Below are 19,103 nucleotides of genomic sequence, written 5' to 3' on the forward strand. Positions count from 1 at the left end.
TGACTGTAAGGTGACTGTAACTGACCATTGCCAGTTGGAATCAGACCACTGCAGTGATATTGGCCAACTAATCTAAAATGGAAGCTCTAGGGAGAAATCAACTGCTTGTCATTAACAGTGGGTAGATTCTTCCTTAAAGGAATAAAAAAATGCAGGTGYATGAAAAAGAAACAGGAAGAGAGMGGATTTTTTTGGTGGCATGAGCTGAATTGTTGGGAAGTATGAACAGGAAGATAAATTCTCAACTTTAGTAACATCTTTCACTTACCTGAAGAACTGATGGAAGAAGTGCATTTATGTCATAGAGCTCAGCTAGACACAGTATTTTTGTAATTAAAGCTAAAATGAGTGTAGGGATGTGGAAAAGAGATGTAAACATGGATGATAAATTTAAGATAAGTCAAACCACTGTTTTATAAGGATATACCTGGAGCCAAGTAGGAGTGCTATAATAGCATTCAAACATAAGGAAGAGAAATTCTGAGGCAGAGGAGGAAGCCATCACCACTGAAGATGTAYATATACAGAATCATGGCACAGGAAGATGGGTACTGAGATGAAGGAAGTARTCCAAAGGAAATGCCTGTTCCACGATGTGCAACAGGAGCATTTAAAGAGCATTAGTCTTGAGCAGTGATGTGCGAGAAGGAAAAATGGCTTTTGTGTGTAATSTACACAGAATTTAGGATTATGTTAATCCTATAAAACCCTTTAAACATTGCTGATTGCCAAGCTGAGAGAAGATTAAAGCTCTTCAATTTAGGTAGTATGTAACTTGGTAAGGAAAAGAGAGAGAAGAGGGAAAGATAAATTAYAATTTTTTTAATGTTTATTTATTTACCATGTTCTACCAGGAGGACTGAGTATAAGGAAAGATGTTTTTAGTGAGGTAGTTATGACGTTTTTTAAGGAAAAAGCTTTTCATTTTAATTGGGGGCACAGACATAGTTTAATATCCTTTTTTTTAGTCAAAATCTTGGTAAAGGACTCATCCTGACATATTTTGTTAAAGGCTTCAAAGCAGTAAAAAAAWTTATTTTTCAAAGTATTGTTCGCAATATAAACTTTGGCAGACAAAAAAAGAAAACTAAATTTACTATGAGAAAAATAAGGGAGCAGCATTATGATAAAAAGTAATTCCAATTAAAAATCTACAGTTGCTGTATTTACKTGAAAATGTAAATTTTACAAGTTCTGTCACCAAAACACTAAATTGGTGTTATGAGGATATACAAGGAAAACTAAATGGTGGGAGACATAAATTTTTGTTGTTTCTGTAGGAAAGCCTATATTGAAGACKGAAACTACAGGTAATATATGATGATCGACAGCCTCAAGGCTTCTACTTTGAGTAGTAACTAAGAAGAAGATAAAAGCATATTTTCAATAAATATAATTTTGATCAGAAGGCATTACGTATAGCTTAGAATGCATTTTATTGAAGCCCACTGTCATAGATATTACTGTGTAGACTTCAAAACATAGTTTTATTTTCTCCTGAATTTCTCCAAAGGTTGTGAATATTGGATTTTCCCGTGTTTTTATGTTTCTGTCAGGTGTCATAAAAGTTTAGTCTCATTTCTGTTATTCAGCTGCTGCTCTGTGGCATTTGTGACATTCTTCATAAACAGGAGTTAAAAAACTTCTTTATGTATACAGATACATATTTTTCTATTTACATATACTCAACTTTGTACCTCTAGAGTTGTCTTTACACTAGCAGCTTTTGTAGTAGATATAATGTGTACAGTATTCATTTTATATATGTCAGATCCTCAAGGGCCATGGCTTTTGCCAGATGAAGCACTTCTGATTTTGAGGCTGATGAAACACAGCGCTATTATTGATCTGTGCATGACACAGCCAGTCTCTCTGCTGGCAGAGTGTAGCAACATTTATCCAGGAGTTTGTGAAATGTCACTCGGATCATGTTCGTAAGGTAAACTGTGCAAAATCCAGGATTCAAGCTGGGAATCCATGAGGAATTGGACGTGACTCTCTTATTCCTTCATCCTATCTTCTAGGTCAGCCAAGTGGTATTTGTTAAAACAATGTCTGTGTTTCGTATTAGGTGTTGAAGAAAGTATGATTATCACTAAGAACACCCTGTGCACTGCAGTCATACTGCTGCTTTTCTCTGGTTTTTAAGTCACTTGGGAGAACAAAATTTTGAGTCAGTGAAAGTGATCTAAGCATTGCAAGTATGTAATTTTTGTTTTCTTTGTAGCAAATTGATCATTCCTGTACATCTGCAAGCAGGAAACTCTGCTTAGATTTTCTAAAGAAAATGAACTTTCCTTGCTTTATTTTACATGCAGACATGTGTGGCAATTCATGTTTGCCATTAAGATCTCATTAAGCAATAGTGGTCAGAAAGGATGTGTGACAGTCTCTACACACAACATTTGTCAAAATATTGATAATTATATATTTTCTTTCTTTATACCAATGATTGTGAAAGAGAGCATATTTTTGCTAGTAACAAAAGCATGTAATTTAAAAATATTGAAAACTAAGGTATATCACAAAAACCCAAACTTCCATGGACTATTTCTGTATGTAAAGAGTCAAGTGTCACTTTTCCAGACATTTTTATAGGTGCTGCTTCAATTAAAAAAATTATTTTGAGATATAACAAAGATGCAAAAAGTGGCAATGTTTAATTTTCTTCTTTTTTCTCTACAAAGCAGTAGATGATTTCAAAGTTAACCATGAAGCAAAACAAAATTGTGTTTATATTTGCAACCATTTTTAGATTTTAAACATTAAATCTTTACAAAAAAAGGTTTGTATTTCATTTAAAAATCAGTTATTATTTAAAGTAAGAAGAAACATATTTTGTTAAAATTTTGAATTAGGCTGTCTTAGGGTTTTTTTTTTCAAAGCTAGCAAGGATCTTATTTTATTTATTCTAAAATAATTTCTATAGTTTGAATCCCACAAGAAAAAATCAAGATTTACTTGGAATACCACAGCTTTCTTGGTGTCTACCTTTCCAAATGTTTTCTAGCATTTCTATGTAAAAATACAGTAAACCTAGAGGAAGAAGTTATTATTGGTCATGAAAAAAATACTTKCACATATGATGTGTAAATTTTTACATGTTATCCCTTCCTTTACAAGATTATCATATGTGAAATCCAGCATCAGGTAAAACTCAGTAAGTTGTGGGAGAAGTCAAAATAGTAGTTGGTTGGTTTTTGGATTGGGTTGTGGCTTTTTTGTTTGCTTGGGGTTTTGTTTTGGTTTGTGGGATTTATTTTTTCTTGTGGATATGTGTGTTTATTTTGCAAAGATCTACAGGCTGGACAAATACCAGTGTGTGTTTCTTAGGAACACAAAGATGGTACTTCATAGCATGAAGGCCGCCAGCTTGTCAAACTACTCTTCACAGCAGAACCAATGCTGGCTTGTCAGACATTATTTTTTACAGAGAATTTCACAGAGGAAATTTATTTTAATACTTAGCAATGTCAAGGCATTCTACAATATTGAACCTTGGTTTGCGCACTACACAAGACATACTGTAAGAAACAAACAAGAATTTTAGTGAGTTTTGAATGAAATAACAACGAAGGAAGATTGAAGGTCTGTAATTAATGAAATTATAAATAATAACAGATTAATAGTAAAGATTGAAGGAGTGTAATATCCACCTTTGCATGCATAAAAGACTAGTTAAAACTAGTGGTCAATTTGTGTTTCCATATCCTTTAAGGAGAGTGGATTTAAGTTTTCAAGAAGGAACACTTATATATAAAGCACATTTTCTCTCTGAGGGCACTGAAGAACTGCAGAGGGGTGCCAGGAGAAMCTTCTCTGCATGTAAATTGGAATTTTCAGGAATAATTTGCTTATACTGCTTGAAACATGTGCTATGTTTGAAATGTTTTTGATACCATTACGTTTCTCATTTAGTAATTAACTTTTTTTTCCCCATTTTTAAATGGAAGGTCTTTTTTAACTAACACAGGAAAGATATCATAATAGGGAAGAGTTTGAACAAGAGTTCAAAAAAAGTTCAAAGCTAATCCTTGAAAACTCTTACTCCTTGGACTCAAAGTTTGCCTTTTCCTCCACACATTTTATTATTCTTTGATTTCCAGTAAAGTTTATCAGTGATCAGGAAGGAAGACAATAACAATTCCCACATTTTGTCCTTCAGGGAACAATGTCAGAAGCACATTTGGTCCCAAAGTTCTTTCAGACTCCTCCAGATTTCAGGAGGGGAATCTTTATCAGTTCAGCACTGATAGGTCTGCAAAGCACCAGTTTCCTGTTTGGCCCTATTTTCTTACCTACCACACAGTGAGATTTCTTTTTCTAGATTATATTGCACAGAGGGAATTGGCATTTTTTGTTAGAGCTTGCACCTTACTCCAATTCTGTCATTCCACAATCCCCTGTTTAAAATTGTGTGTTCAAAGTTAATGCTGGTGCTCTGTTGTCCTGGCTACTTCCTTCCACTATGGGAAGAAACTTTAAATGATGCATCCACAACCAGGAGTACAAGCCATTCTTACCACTTTACCAAAGATGATGCATGAAGCTTCTTAAAGTTTTTTTAATAGGCTGGTTTTTTGTGTATGTGGGGCAGGGGAGGGGATGGACATTCTAGGCATAAAGGAATGGGAGTCAAAAACTAAGGCATCTTCAACAGCAGTAGAAARAGAAAGTGTTACAACTAAGCACTTCTGAGACAAGGGAACTACAACTGAGATTCCTTTTTTAAAAATATTTATCTACCACTTTCCCTCTTTGTAATTGTCTTAATTTTTCTTTGCCTCAGGCTCCCTGTTGTTGCAGACAATGAATGCTGCTTCCCTAACAAAAGTCAGACACTTACTGTCCTTGTAAAATAAGGGAAGGATTCTGTGGTTTTAATGAGAGAGATGCTCGTTTGCCTGAAGTGYGTGAAACTCAAAGACACCATAACTGCTAGGGGAAGTAGAAGAATGTTTATGTTTTCTTACTACTTTAATAGGGAATTAATGAAGTAGTCATGGACTGTTCCTGTAGCTTGTACCATGTTCCAGTTTRTTTTGCATCACTCCATTCTGCTCTTGGTGCCTAATGTGCCAAGAGCATCAGTTCCTTTCTCAGCAGCAGAGACTGTGATTAGCCATAGYACATCTCTCGAGATTCACGGATGCTAGAAAAGCATATACTCTTTGGTGGCTGAACTGTGCAGAGTGTTGTAATAATTTTTGGATTGAAATTCAGGGTATTGTGTACACAAAATGTGCGATTTTGTCTACTCTTACCTTAGTAGAGCAAGCAGAAGAGAATGAGGAAACAACTAAGGGACTACTAGGTTCAAGCTGGGATTTAGAATTGCAGTGTTGTCCTCAAACTCTTCAAGTATGTGAAAATAATACATTGCCCAAGTGAGTCATAATATTGATGATAATCATGATAAAGGGAAAGTATTTTTCACTTTATACATTAGACTCAAAACATAGCTTTTTCTTGTGGTGGTCTCTTCAGATATTAAATATGTAAAATAAAGAGTATTTWACCCTAAACTCTTCATTTATGCCTGTAATTTTAGCAAGGGTTCCAATGATAACATAGATTACAAATTAAAGATAAGACTGTGGGGGTTCATTTATAAGAATCCAGGGATTAATTACCAATTTAATTTATATGAAATACATTGTAGTGGTAATTTTTAAATACAGTTCATTATTTTGAAAAATATTCCTGTCATTGCATCCTCCCCACAATGTCTGTCATCAGCTTTTTCATACCTCTCAGAAGTGGCTAGTAATGTCTTTGTTTTCTTTTCTAGAACTGTAAAGAATAAATAAATACTTGTGTAACATCACCATTATGTGACTACAAAAATTCCTTCCAGATACTTAATGGTTTTTCCCCATATTTCTCATTTTCTCTGAGAACATAGAAATTTTCCATTACCTAAGTTTGTTAATACAGTTTATATTTAAAGTGTTTTGCTTTTACATATAAAAAAAAAAAAAAAAAAAAAAAAAACTTCTGAGGACTTTTTTTTTTTAGTTTTTATTGATATCTGCAGTGGCCACAAATTAGATGCTTAAGTAATTGAATAAAATTAGGCATAGAGCTGTCTTTATAAATTTTGTTCCTTGAATGTTGCAACCAATCCTAAGAATGCCTATAGCCTACATACATTTTAGTAATTTTTATTTTAAAATAGTTGCATCACTTTTTCAATATAAGTTGAAATAGAATGGTTTTTAACAGTTGAAAATCTGAAATTTAAGCAAAGGAAAATAATATACGAAGAGGAATATGGGAGACAGAACAGCTTTCCCTACAAGCACAGATTTCCTGCCCATTTACATTTGAGATGCAGAAATATTTCAATAGAAAATGGTTCACTCTCTAAAACAGATGGAAATGAGGAGAGGTTAAATTAATATTTCACCGTTCTTTCAGTTCTTTTGTTTCTTTTTTGCTTATATATTTTCTTTAAAATAACTTAAGTTTTTAAAGATAGAAAGCTGTATGCTGTGGAACTAAGTGGCTAAATCAAAAGAAAGTTTAAACACGGTCTTCAAAATAGCATTTTCATTTTGGTTTCTCTCTATTTTATGTGAGTTATACGGAAAACAGATGGAAGCATTATTAATTTTTTCCCCCAATGAGTTTTARTGCAGCATATTTGTATGTGTTATCTGAAACATATGAATACTTAGTATTGCTGCTGTTAAATTTGTAATGAGTTGTAGGGATTGTGAAATTCCCTGACTGGCTCTCATGCAAGTAGTTCATTTGCAGTGCTTAGATGTGTTAAGATTAAGCAGGGGGAATATGGCAAGCACTATCCCTGACCCTAGATGAAAAATTCAAATTCAAGCTTTATGAGTTTACCCCAACTCTTGTGTTTGGTGGAAATCAGATAAATCCTGAAAAAAAAAAATGCAGTAAAACCTGGTCCTAACTAGAAAAGACCGCATGGATTCCATGTCTTATCCTGAAAATTCCCTAGTAAGTACAAAGCCATGGAAATCTGGGGGAAATTGTATGCATCAGCTGGAAATCTTCCCTTGGATAAAGTAATACTTAATGTGCACAGGCATGTTAGGTGCTGGAATAGTAGTATTTATTTAAACAGCAGTGGAGGGCACATGGAAACATTGGTTTTGAACTTCAGCTATATCTTGACAACTGGCTTGCTATAATGCTCAAGTATTTTCAGGACAAAATGTCATGAAATGTCTCTGGTTATGTTTTAATTTTTAATTTATTTGTAGTAAAATATTTTAATATACTGTGTTGTGTCTTGTGGATATTAATATGTCCARCAATTTCAAATACATAAGATGGTATATACTAAAATACCGAATATTTTTTTCTTAATAAATATTGATCTTTTCAAATGCTTTAATTTTTCTCCAGAAATATTAAGGCCTTGTGTATAATGTCTTGCACAGCTGCATATTTTGTCAGATTAAATCTCCACATTGGAAAATCAATCACTAAAAAAATTAAATCACGTAGTTGTGATCATATAATTGATTATTATGAAACTACTTATATAACTAGTGTAAAATAAATAGTTAATAGTCCTTACATTCCTTTGAAATTTGTGAGGACAGATGGAGTGCAGCATCTGCTTCAGTATGAAAGCAAGATAGTGTTCTTAATACGTACAGAAATTAGGCATGGGATACAGCAATGTTTACTWGTACAGAGACATGAAAGTGGTAGAAAATGAGGGCTAAAATAGAATTGCTGCAGGACAAAACCTTTATCTTTGAATCGGTGTAATCATTATACACATGACATGTTTCAGAAGTATTTTCATCATCTAAAAAATTGTGACATTATTAGTAGTTTTTTCTTATTTTCTGTAATTTATTTGAAAAATCATTGGTTGCACAATGCACAGTTCTGTACTCAGATTTGTCTGTTATGGGAGCAGATAATTTCTTGGAGAATTGGGCCCAGAATATATTACTCCAATTCATTTATATATGAATATTGTATGTTTCTCTAAAATATATGCAAGTTTTCTGGTCTTCATCTATGTGATATTATTAGTATTTACAAAAAGAGAAAAACAAAATTTAAAAAGGACCTGTCTGGACTGATTCCACTGATTTTCTTTTTGTATTATTTCATAAGTTGCTGTAGCCAGATGTTGCAATGCTAGGCTTTTGTAAGTTGTGGAATAAATTTAGCTAGCTGTAGATTAACCATAAAGATCCTGAATTAAAATTACAGGTAAAACCTTTGTTTATGAAATGTTATACAGTAAATAGCCCTTTATAAACAATTAGTCAGTAACAGGACATTTTTAAGAAGACACTCAAAATCTTTGTGTCTAGGAGTCTGTGTTAGTGATTATTCATGTTTTTCCAATAATATCTGAATTTATAATTTGTATGTGTGAAAGAGCCATTCCTTAGATAACAGCAATATAAACACTGCTTTTATAAAGCAGCTGAATTGCAATAGTATTACCACTATCAATAGGACAAATGTTTTTCTTTAGTAAAATACTTTAGATGAGAAATATACCTCTTATCTACTGGTTAATGTCTGTATTTCTCTTCTGGGAACTAATTTAAACACTTCATGAGAGATTGACATTTTCTGTACCTTAAACATCCTTAAAAGCTGCTTTGTTCATTGCAAACCATATTTAGTATGACCTCATAATAATGTAGCACACCTCAAGTGTCATGCCTGTCTTTACTATGCACTTCGGAGTTGTGTTCATCTATACTAGACAACTGCACTTCAAGGAAAGATTTTTTTTCCTTGATAGGCAATTAGCAGTAATTAGGAAGATTCACTTCAGTAAGATGTCAACATGAGATTGTTTAAAAAAGTTGAATGTCAGTGGCTTTAAAAGAGGGTTCTTTTCCCTGACACATAGGTATGGCATGTGAAACATGAAATGTTAATTTAACTTTTCTGCTTATTATTCATGCACAATATTATTTTGTCATTCAGATACTACACTGACAGAGTGCAAAGGGTGTTAAAATAGTGCTGCTGGAATAAAAAGAGGATTAATCTACCATTGGCCAATTAGCCAAAGGGTACTTAATGGTCTCTAAAGGCTACTGAAGTCTAACAACTAGCTAAAGCACTGGCAAAAAGTCCTCTATATTACCTTCATTTATYTGACATTTTGTGAAATAGTCAGCTCCTGATAACTGCATTTGGCTGGAAAAAAATCCAACTAAACTATTCAGTAGATTTTACTGAAGAATACAGAAGAATAAATGACAAAGAAGTTCAACATTTTAGAAGTTTGTCTTGCTTTTGGGGGGTCTTTTGTTTCCATTTAGGGATGGGATATTAAGTCACCAAAGACTTCTGTTTGATATTTTGTCTTCATGTCTAGAATACTAAGTGATCAACCACTTACAGCACTTGCATGAAAAGAACTTTGATTGAGGATTTGGAGTTATTTGCCTTTTCTCTATATGATCACATTTAGTATTCAGTACAGCTTTTTAGTCTGGTATATATCTTTTCCTACATACCATCTTTATTAATTTTAGCTTTTTTTTTTTTTTTTTTTTTTTTTTTTTTTTTTTTTTTTTTTTTTTTTTTTTTTTTTTTTTTTTTTTTTTTTTTTTTAATTACCCATCAGGTTTAATGGGATAGACACAATGAATTTGTTTTGGATATTGTAAATAAGTTTATCATATTGAATTGTAATTCACAATTATTCACTCACAATACATAGAGTGAGTAAAATCATAAATACCTAACCCTGTGCCCTCCAGAATGCTTTGAAAAGGTCTTCTATGTTTTATGTGTGCAACAAGTATTGCTTCTCTTGTATGTTTTTCATGATCAAGTGAAACTGAGAAAATTGTGTTCTGTAAGAAACATTTATGGAAGCAGTGTTAAATTCTTAAATTTAACTTGGTATAGGAGCTATGCATATAGCAAATGTATTTTATTATGTACTGTAACAAGGTTTCTTAGAGAAAAGAGAAAGAAATGTGTTAGCTTCTGYTTCACAGAATCAGCACAGCAATGTTTTCATCCATCAGGATTTTAGGGTGGGAAGCTTCATAGCAAATGGGATTTCTACACATCTGAGTATATTAACTGTAGTTGGATTACAAAACAAGTAATAAAATAAGGTTGTGTCACTGCTTAAAAAGTGTCAAGAATGCGTGATTTACATTCTGTTTTGTAATTTTTATATAATATATTTTACACATATAAATGTATGGGTTTATGTGATTTCATTGCCCAGTTTCAGTACAGTTTCAGCTGCTTCCAGCAGAAATGTTGTATTAATACATACCAGTTGCAGTAGAATAGTGACTTCTGTAAAATGAGCTCAAAGCCCCTTCTGGGGTGATTGTGATGCCAAGGAGCAATAGGCCATTCCAGGAACTTCCTGTGTTAACCCACTGGGCCTTCCACACAGCTGTCTTTCTGAGGAGAAGGTTTACRGTAAAAAGCCTTGCTGACTCACTGGAAGTTTTACACTGAGTACATAGAAACTGAGGTTTCATTGCTTACTCCTTTGTGAGCAGCAGAAYAGAGTGTCATGGGTATACCAGGAGCAAGGAGATTAAGATAGATGGATGTTAAAATATTGAACCTATAAACATCTGTTACGCCAAAAACACTCTGGAGGAGGTGCAGCAGACAAAGGCCGCTGCATCATAGAGGAACAGCAGTAGGCTGCCTTTACCAACATCTGGTCTAGCTGATGTTTAAGATTCTTCTACTTTTCATCCTAGTGACCTCTTCCCCTGGAGTAAATTCTTTTAACTCTGTCATTCAGGATTTGTGTGCATGGTAGCACACACACAAATCTTCAGTTGTGTCCAAAAAAGAAAAAAAAACAAAAAACTTGACCTGAAATGTAGGGARTGGTGAGGAACAGCAAGATAATGAACTTGTTTTTTAAGTAAATGCAAGGAATTTCTTTTAAGCATAATTATCTTGATAGGGCAGAGGGGCTGTTTTTCACATTTCATTTGGATTTATATAGGATTTTCACCATTCAATAGGTTACAAATAGAAGAGTAAAGCAGTAGAATTATCAGTCCTGTAGTACATTTACAGTGTCTACGGAAGTATTAAGAGCAACCTCTGTGAAATCTCTGATTGCAGTTGTGTGCTTTTGCAAGTTGGGGGTCTTGTACATCATATGCTACTTTCACTTTATCCCTGTAGTTCTTRTTATGTTGTTTCTGAATATATGTAGATTCTTATTTTAAAGTATTTTTTCTACTCCTTAACTAAATTCTATAACCAACTGTCATTAGCAACTGTCCCATGAAGACCTTTTTTTTTGAATATATTTGCTATCATTTTTGAGAATGTGGCCAGTGCAATTCATGGCATTTTAGAACCGATACATGTTGTCAGCAGCAGTAGCCTGAGAAACTTCTGAGAATCACAAGCTGTCTTGGGCAGATCTGGGGGCATTTCTAATTTTGAACAGAGATATTGATCTAGCCATGATTTTTTTTTCTTGCTTTTCTTTTTATGAATAATTTATTATAGAGACACTGAATCATGAAATTCTGCATGTAGAAATATTGGTTATACTGGACAAATTAACATAATCCTCAYATTTTTCTATTACTATGTCCGTCTGTACTACCACTGGTTTTGCTTATTGAAATAGCCCTCATTTTGTCCTTTACTCTGGGAATGTATTACTTATGAGAATAATATATCAGATTAAGGAATAGTCAATTAGAAAATACAGTATCTACCTCTTGTTCAATAACGACAGCAGACACAGAAGGGAATGGAAAGATTAACCCTTTTACTAAGAACAGCACTTACCTCAGATATATATGTAAAATTCCCACTGACTTTAATAAGTGCACTTAATGAATGTGAAATAAATAGAGTTTTGACTTTAAATACCAGATGAATTTTCTTTGTACCCATGATATTTTTTTAGGCTAATGCAAAATCTACAAGCATTCTTTTCTGATTCATAATTGGAATAAATGGGAATCTAAGTAGTTTTTATCTCTATGTATGTGATCTTCAGATTATTGTCAGAGGAGTCTGTTTTTATAAAAACATATATATATATATATATATATATGAAATTTTTTTTTCTAATAACATCAAGCACTGTGAAATCTAATCTGTAAGTTAAATAATGAACTGCTTGGAAATATAATACTCTCTTTAACTTTCACCTTTTTCTGTGTGTTCTTTTTTGTTTGTTTTTCTCGGGAGGATGTTTGTATTTTGTTGTGTTTGGGGATTTTTTATTTTTCATTTTTTGTGTTTGTGTGGGCGTTTTTTTTTTAATTTTGATTGAGTATTTTGTTTGACACTGACATATAATCAGGCACACATTTCATTTCAAGCTGTCACGTATCTTCTCGTGTTTCTGACCAGGATTCTTCACAAAGGGTGGGATTTTTTGCACTCTGAGGTATTCAATACCATTTTGTACAACTAGTCCTTAGTTTAAGCCATTGTATTGGTGTTTTATTTGGAATAATAAGGTAGTACTGTAAAAACCCTTTTAAGGAGCAGAATGCTATTAGGCCATTGTAGGCTTTTGGCTGWCTACAGTTTTGTGGAAGTTAATAATTAGCATGCAGATTATTTCAATTCCCCTTTTTACAGAACATTCAATTTTATTTAAATTAAAACAGTTATTTAAAACATTACTTCTATAAGTAGTTGTGTGAAATATAATGGTACAAAGATTGAGTAAGTCTTGCTTGTTTCAGTCAAGTGCAACAAGACTGAGTTTGTTTGCATGATATTTATTTGAACTAAATCCCTAACAAGGCTCATCTGCTAATTGGACTTAGCATTTATGTTGCTAAGTGAGAAGCATTTTGGCTGCAGTATAGGGTGGTAAGACCTACCCAGTGGAATAAACAACTAACATCTGTTATCCTGTCCTGCTCCAGCTTGTCTTTTACCACTTAAGTACTTCAGCCCTAGAGTCAAGGTTATGGAATATGTGGTTCTCTGGCTATGGTGCATATATGTGAAAGGGATGAAATAGCACATAGGTAAAGACCAGCCAGCCAGGAGATGTTTAGTGCAGCTGGTCCACTTTGCTTTAACCTCTACAAGCCCTACAAATACCAAAACAAAAGCCAAGAGAAGAATGTATGTTTTATAGCAGTTATCAACACAGCAATTCAAGTGAGCTTACAGTGGTGACCATTATAACAGATTTGACAATTCATACTGATGAATTCAACCTTTAATTCATACTGATGTCTGAACACTGTGGTATTTCTTCATGTTCTGTGTAAATAATTGCTGAATTCCAGAGAGGCTCTAGGTARAGAGGTTTCAACAGTAACTGCTTTTACAGTTTTGTATGATAATTTTTGTTTGTCATGGTTAAAACAGCAGTAGGTTCAGTCAAAACAGAATTATTTTGCCTTAAAAAAAATTCTTGTTTTTAATGGTCATAGATTTCTTTTTTCTGCCAGATTTGATCTTTGCCTGTTTTAGATAATTCACCCAAAACCTATGCAATGTAATTACAAATAATGTATACTGTTTCATTTCTCTTGAATGCTGAACTGGAGAAGCATCTCATGTGATCCAGCAGAAATATTTTTAGGATGAAATTGTGATTGTTTATTCTCTTTGTAAAACAGGTGTTGACCTCCAACCTGGCCAAGTGGCAACAGGAGAAGGAAGATTTACAAGGAAAATTAAAGTTGAGAGAACATCTGTCTCAAACTGCTGACAAGAGTGAAGCCACCCCAGCTCCTTCAAAGAACATTGATTTAGAGATGAAACAGCTGCAGTGCAAACTAAAGGTGACAGAACAGATTATCTAATGCTGAGGATAATTCGTATGAGCAGTAGTTCATAAGTGGGTCAAGCAGACATACATATACTCACATACACCTATCATTTGTATATCGTAGCCAATGATTAGCAGCTTAGGTGTTAGATTGCATTTGATGGTACGTAGAAATTTTGTCATAAACAGGAGAACTAAAAGTTACAGTTAAAACAATTCCTGCTGACCAAATAGGCCAGATGAGGAGACTTGCTGGGTTTTCACACAGTGATTAAGTGCATCTTGTTGGAAGGTGCTGTGGAATTGGTTTGATGAGAATTCAGTTGATTCATTTCTTCCTTTAAGAAGGAGAAAAGCAATAGCTATTTGAAAGGGAAGCAAAGAATCTGAGCTAATGGGGCAGCAGTGTTGTTGTGTGTCACTCATGTTTTTGTCTTCAAAGAGACTTTTTTTTATTATTCGTATTTTTTTAGATAAGCTGGTAGGAAAATACTGACTTGATGATTTTGTTTTTCAGTCTCTTGTAATTCTGTTGCATGTGAATGATGTAGATACTGGACTATGTTGTTCTGAACATTTTCTCAGCAGGTGGCCTGGCTCAAATATATTAATTCTTCTTCTCTTCTCACTGGAGGAAATATATTTGCAAGAGAATGTCTTAAAGTMGTTTTTTCCCTTTTTTTTTCTGTTAAATAGTAGAGGAAARAGAAAAGGTCAAAATGGTACAGCTCCTTGCTGCTAGAAGTAACTCCACAGTAGCAAGGAGTCTGCCAAAGGATCATCTAAAAGAAAAGTCTGTATTACATGGTCAACACAGCTGACTCTAAATGCTGGATTAGCTGTGCTAGCACACGAGATGTGGGTAATACTCAAACCTCTTGGTTGTTGATGGTAATCATGCTATTACAGATCTTGGCTATTGCACACTGGATGCATAACATCTAAATTCAGGGATTAGTGAAGGTAGGTCACATTGATAAAGAGATGAGGCCAGCAGGGAGTAGCCATGAAAAGACACATGAATTGATCTACTTTAATTATGAGAAAGAGGTCTTAAAACCATACACACTGTCTTCTTGAGTGTTGTTTTTAGATTTGCGATTGACTAATCTTCTTCTGTTGCTGGTGAGTGGTAATTTCTGTTAATTGGGGTTGTACCTTTTAGATTAGTATCTTTATTATCCAAAAACCTAGTAATCAATTGATCCATACAAGTAAAAATTAAAAAAAATGGGGATTTATTTTTTTAAATAGCTTAAGAGTAACACCCATTCTAGAAGCCTACTCTATTTGTCTGCCAAATGTAAGCAGCAAAATAAGTTGCTGAAAAATCAAAGATTTTTTTTGTTTCTGCAGCAGAGGAAACATTTAGCAAGCATGTATAAATCTGATATAAAAAATACTAGCATGACTTTTAATTCCTTCTTAAAGATATATTAAATTTTTAATGAAAAAATAAATCATGTATGCAAAACTATATTTAGGATGGAGATAGTCTGTGACCCCAAATGCTAAATAGTAGAGTAAATTCACTGGTTTCTGAATTGGATGAGAGTTTTGAATATAAGGGCCTCAAAAACTACTTGAATTTGTAAAATTCTTAACTTTATTTACKGGTAGTTTAAGTCAAGCAAGTTATTTTTTTAGCAGAAGAATTTGGTAAAGGTTGTCAACTATTGTTCCAGGCTCTCTAGCTGACTTAAAAAGGAGTCACATTGTTGTACTCCTAAATAGTGGAATGTATAAGCAGTAAAAAGCTTTCCTTACAGCTCAAAATCTCCAAGTACCTGGTTTTGTTAGTTAATTTTTTTTCCTTAGCACTATCTTTGCAGTGTTTGTTTATGTTGTATGTAATGACTCCTTGTATCTTTGCCAATAGGAAGAAATGTGTTAAGTGTGGGTGGTGAGTTCGGAAGCAGAGTGCTGAAAGCATATGTCTTTGCCTCTGAACATGTGCACAGGCCTGCCTAAGTACTCAAGTTCATTCCTGGTGTGTAAACCATGTAACTGGATGCTGTGCTTTACACTTATGGAGCTCAAGCTCCACAAAGAGGTCTCAGGAAACTCAGGAATATTCTGCTAGCACACATAATTTTAACAATTTTCTGGTTACACCTCACATTATAATAATAGTAAATAGACTAGACAAGTTATTAAGAACAATATTTTACATCTAACTATGCACACAAGAATATATACTCCCCTTGAGGTGCACAGAGTTATGTACAATACTCCCATTAATGTTAATAGGCATTACAAGTCTGCACCAAGCAGAGAAATTCTCCTGAAGTATCTTTGTTTACAGCGTGTCTCATCTATTTGCTTATTGTTTATACATAGTAAGTAAAAAGCTGTAATACAGTGGCTGAATCTGTATGCATGTAGGCACACATAGATGTTGTGCATATGCTTAACATGTATCTTTTGGCAACACCTTTTGGAGTTCTGAAATCTCTCTGTGCAGTGTGTTTCAGCTGCCATTTCAGCAATGGCATTCAATGCATATGCCCAGATTGCAAAAATGGCTACTTACTTGAATTTCATAGCTTTTTTTTTTTTTTGTGTATTTGTTCATTTGTTCTGAATTTAAATCTGGGGTAGATGATATGTGTAATTGCATGGAAGAATTGAGGCACTTCTTTTCTTAATACTATATGCAAATGAGAAATGGCCAACGACTGACAACGGTAATTGTCTTCACTGGAATGATATGTGCCTGAAAATCAGGATCATACCTGCTGGTTACCTAAATGTAGAATTTGTGTTAGTACAGCCAAACGGAAATGGATTTATCTTGCGCTTTGAATTTCAAGAGACGTAAAAACAACCATTCTTGTAGATTGTATTTCCTAATACTCAAGATGAAAGGAATTAGTGGACATTCTTATTGTATAGATATAGATTCCTTGTGCTGTAGAACAATATCATTCAAAGATGTAGTTCAAATGAAGATCCAGTTTTACTTCTSTTCTGTTACCTTTCCTTCTGACCTTTCTGTGCAAGAGAAAATGTGGTCCAGCTTGGTGCTTGCAACTGTCCTGGGGTACATCTATATATAACTATATATATAGATCATTAACTATATATATATCGTTAAATAGTGGAAAAGTACTGATTTTCATCTTATTTTCCAATGAGTATATTTCTACTTAAGTGTTTCTAGAAAGAATGCTCCTTTAGTACCAGTTAATTTCTAATTTAAACAGGTAATTTACRCAGGTAATTTTTTTCAAAATTTACTGTTGACTGTGATCACATTCAGTCTACTTTTTTTTTTATATTTTTCAATACAGAATTCGAATACTGAAATCACTAAACAATGGACAACCATTAAGTCACTGAAAAAACAAGTCCAGGAAAAAGAAGAACGGATTTGGGAGCTACGAGCCAAGTATGGTCACTCTTCTATCCATTGTGTCTGGTGCCACCCAGTGGCAGCTGTAAAATTGCCATATTAACTGTTAGATATTTAAGAGAACGTWGTAATCTTTTTATTGCAGTGCTGCATAATGTTACAGAGGTTTTTTTTTTGAAACTGGAGCAGTATATGCTAAAATTTCATTTCTTTTTTTTTTTTAAACTTATGAGTGATTAGCTAACTACAGTATCTGTATGACAGTAAGAATACCTTAAGTCGGAGCTCAAACCCTAGAGTAGGCTATTTTATCCTTGATGTAAGTCGAAATGAATTCCTCAGCACTGTTAAACAGTCTTTCAAATTCAGTAATTCTTTGCCTAGGGGCTAAGAGACATGTCAAGGTTCAGATGCTTAAATAAGATTAAATAGCTAGTCTTATATTCATAAAACGGTTCAAAAGGACAGCTGTATTTGTTTCTCTTTGAATTGATTAAGGTTTGCTTTTCATTTTGAAATTTAAAGATTGTCTAATATATGACTGAGATTTTTATTCTACCTACTGTAACTGGTATGATACTCTTCTTCAGTTATATTACTACATAAACTATAAAAAAGCTATTWGTGTATCTAAATTTCTTGCCTGCCCAAGAGTTTTACTCCTCTAACCATTCTGATTTTTTTGATTCAAGAAACAATGCAGTTTATGTATCTAAAATTAGTTCCTTTGAAAAAGAAAGAGCTCTTAAAATGGTTAAATTGTGTTCATTGTTTATTTTCTGTTTCAAAGTGAAACTGAATTTTTCCATCATAAGATTTTAGATTTAAAATAGGTTATTGGGTAGCATGCTTTCTTTATAAAATAGATACTGGTTTTTTCATAAGCTTTAACGTATAATAACCAAATAAACAGTGAGAGTATAAAGGTGAAATAGATCAAAGAAATTTTTAGTGGCACGGTATTCCTGGGTTTTTTTAATCTGGCATTGATATTCTATTAACAGTATTGTATTCCTGAACATACCATTCGTTTTGCTTTCATTTGAAAAAAACACCAGATATTTGGACATATTTAGGAATTGCTTATGTTTATATTTAAAATATTAATTTGTATCATAATAGTGGAAGCATTGTATAAGACATMATTTTCTTATTGAACACAGATTACTTTTTAGTACATGAGCGTTTTGGGGATTTTTGGAGAAGTTTCTGAGAAATGCTGTTGTTGTTTCTAGGTTTTGCATTTTATCTCATCTGACACAGAGGGATAGAGTTTATTCAACTGTTTCTATGTATTACTCAGTTGGATAAAAGGAGACTTCCCCATTTTACTTCCTTTTGAAAATAATTTTTGCACAAAATAGTGTTTGAATGATTGTTTGAGACATCAAAGGAATTTAATTAATTTAATTTCRTGGGCTCAGTAGGTTTCTTTTGCCTTTTTTTTGATAATAGTTTAAGAATATTGTGATTTCAGTTCAGACAAGCAAAAAGTAAATCACAAATATGTTGCATATTTAGAAAAAGGTCTGTTTAACAAGGTACTGAATCTGGGTTTAGTATTTGAGTATAGAGWAAATTGCAAGAACTGCATCAGCTTTTATTTTTTAAAGTATTTTGCAGCTAGAGGAATGATAGATTGTCTACTGCTTTTATATCTTTTAGTTGCATATCAACCAAATTTTTTAACAGTGATATGTAGTCCARCTTCTTCCCCTGCAGAATTTCTCAGTTGGAAAGGGATCTTACTATGAAAAGACATTTGGTGGAAGACTTAAGATCCCGACTAAAAGCAAATCAAGAAAATGAGAAAGCCTCAAATGAAACATTGGAAAGTCTTGTGAGAAAGGTACTTCCTTCTTGCTATTCCTAGTTTTAGGAAGAACAGAAGCTGGTGGATTTACGCAAGTTATTTCAACGTACTGTACATATTAAATCAATATATTGCTTAAAGCAAACAGCATACAGTTAATTGAAGGGTGTAATTCCCTCCACTATAATTTGTATGAAATCAGTATA

At 33.3% G+C, this 19,103-nt stretch overlaps 1 protein-coding gene across 4 annotated transcripts in view; it reads left to right on the top strand.

Moving 5' to 3' along the window:
- Positions 1–19,103, top strand: part of CNTLN (centlein) — a 180,488-nt gene that overhangs the window by 131,928 nt on the left and 29,457 nt on the right. For all 4 annotated transcript variants that reach the window (XM_057373456.1, XM_057373457.1, XM_057373458.1 and 1 more), the window contains 3 exons: positions 13,578–13,742; positions 17,023–17,120; positions 18,807–18,933. In XM_057373456.1, coding sequence (XP_057229439.1) covers positions 13,578–13,742; positions 17,023–17,120; positions 18,807–18,933 — 390 coding nt within the window. The remainder of the gene's footprint in view (positions 1–13,577; positions 13,743–17,022; positions 17,121–18,806; positions 18,934–19,103) is intronic.

Source organism: Malurus melanocephalus, unplaced genomic scaffold (genome assembly GCF_030028575.1).
Source record: "Malurus melanocephalus ecotype Western Australia unplaced genomic scaffold, MMel_1.1 scaffold_198, whole genome shotgun sequence".
In the NCBI taxonomy this organism is placed as follows: Eukaryota; Metazoa; Chordata; class Aves; order Passeriformes; family Maluridae; genus Malurus; species Malurus melanocephalus.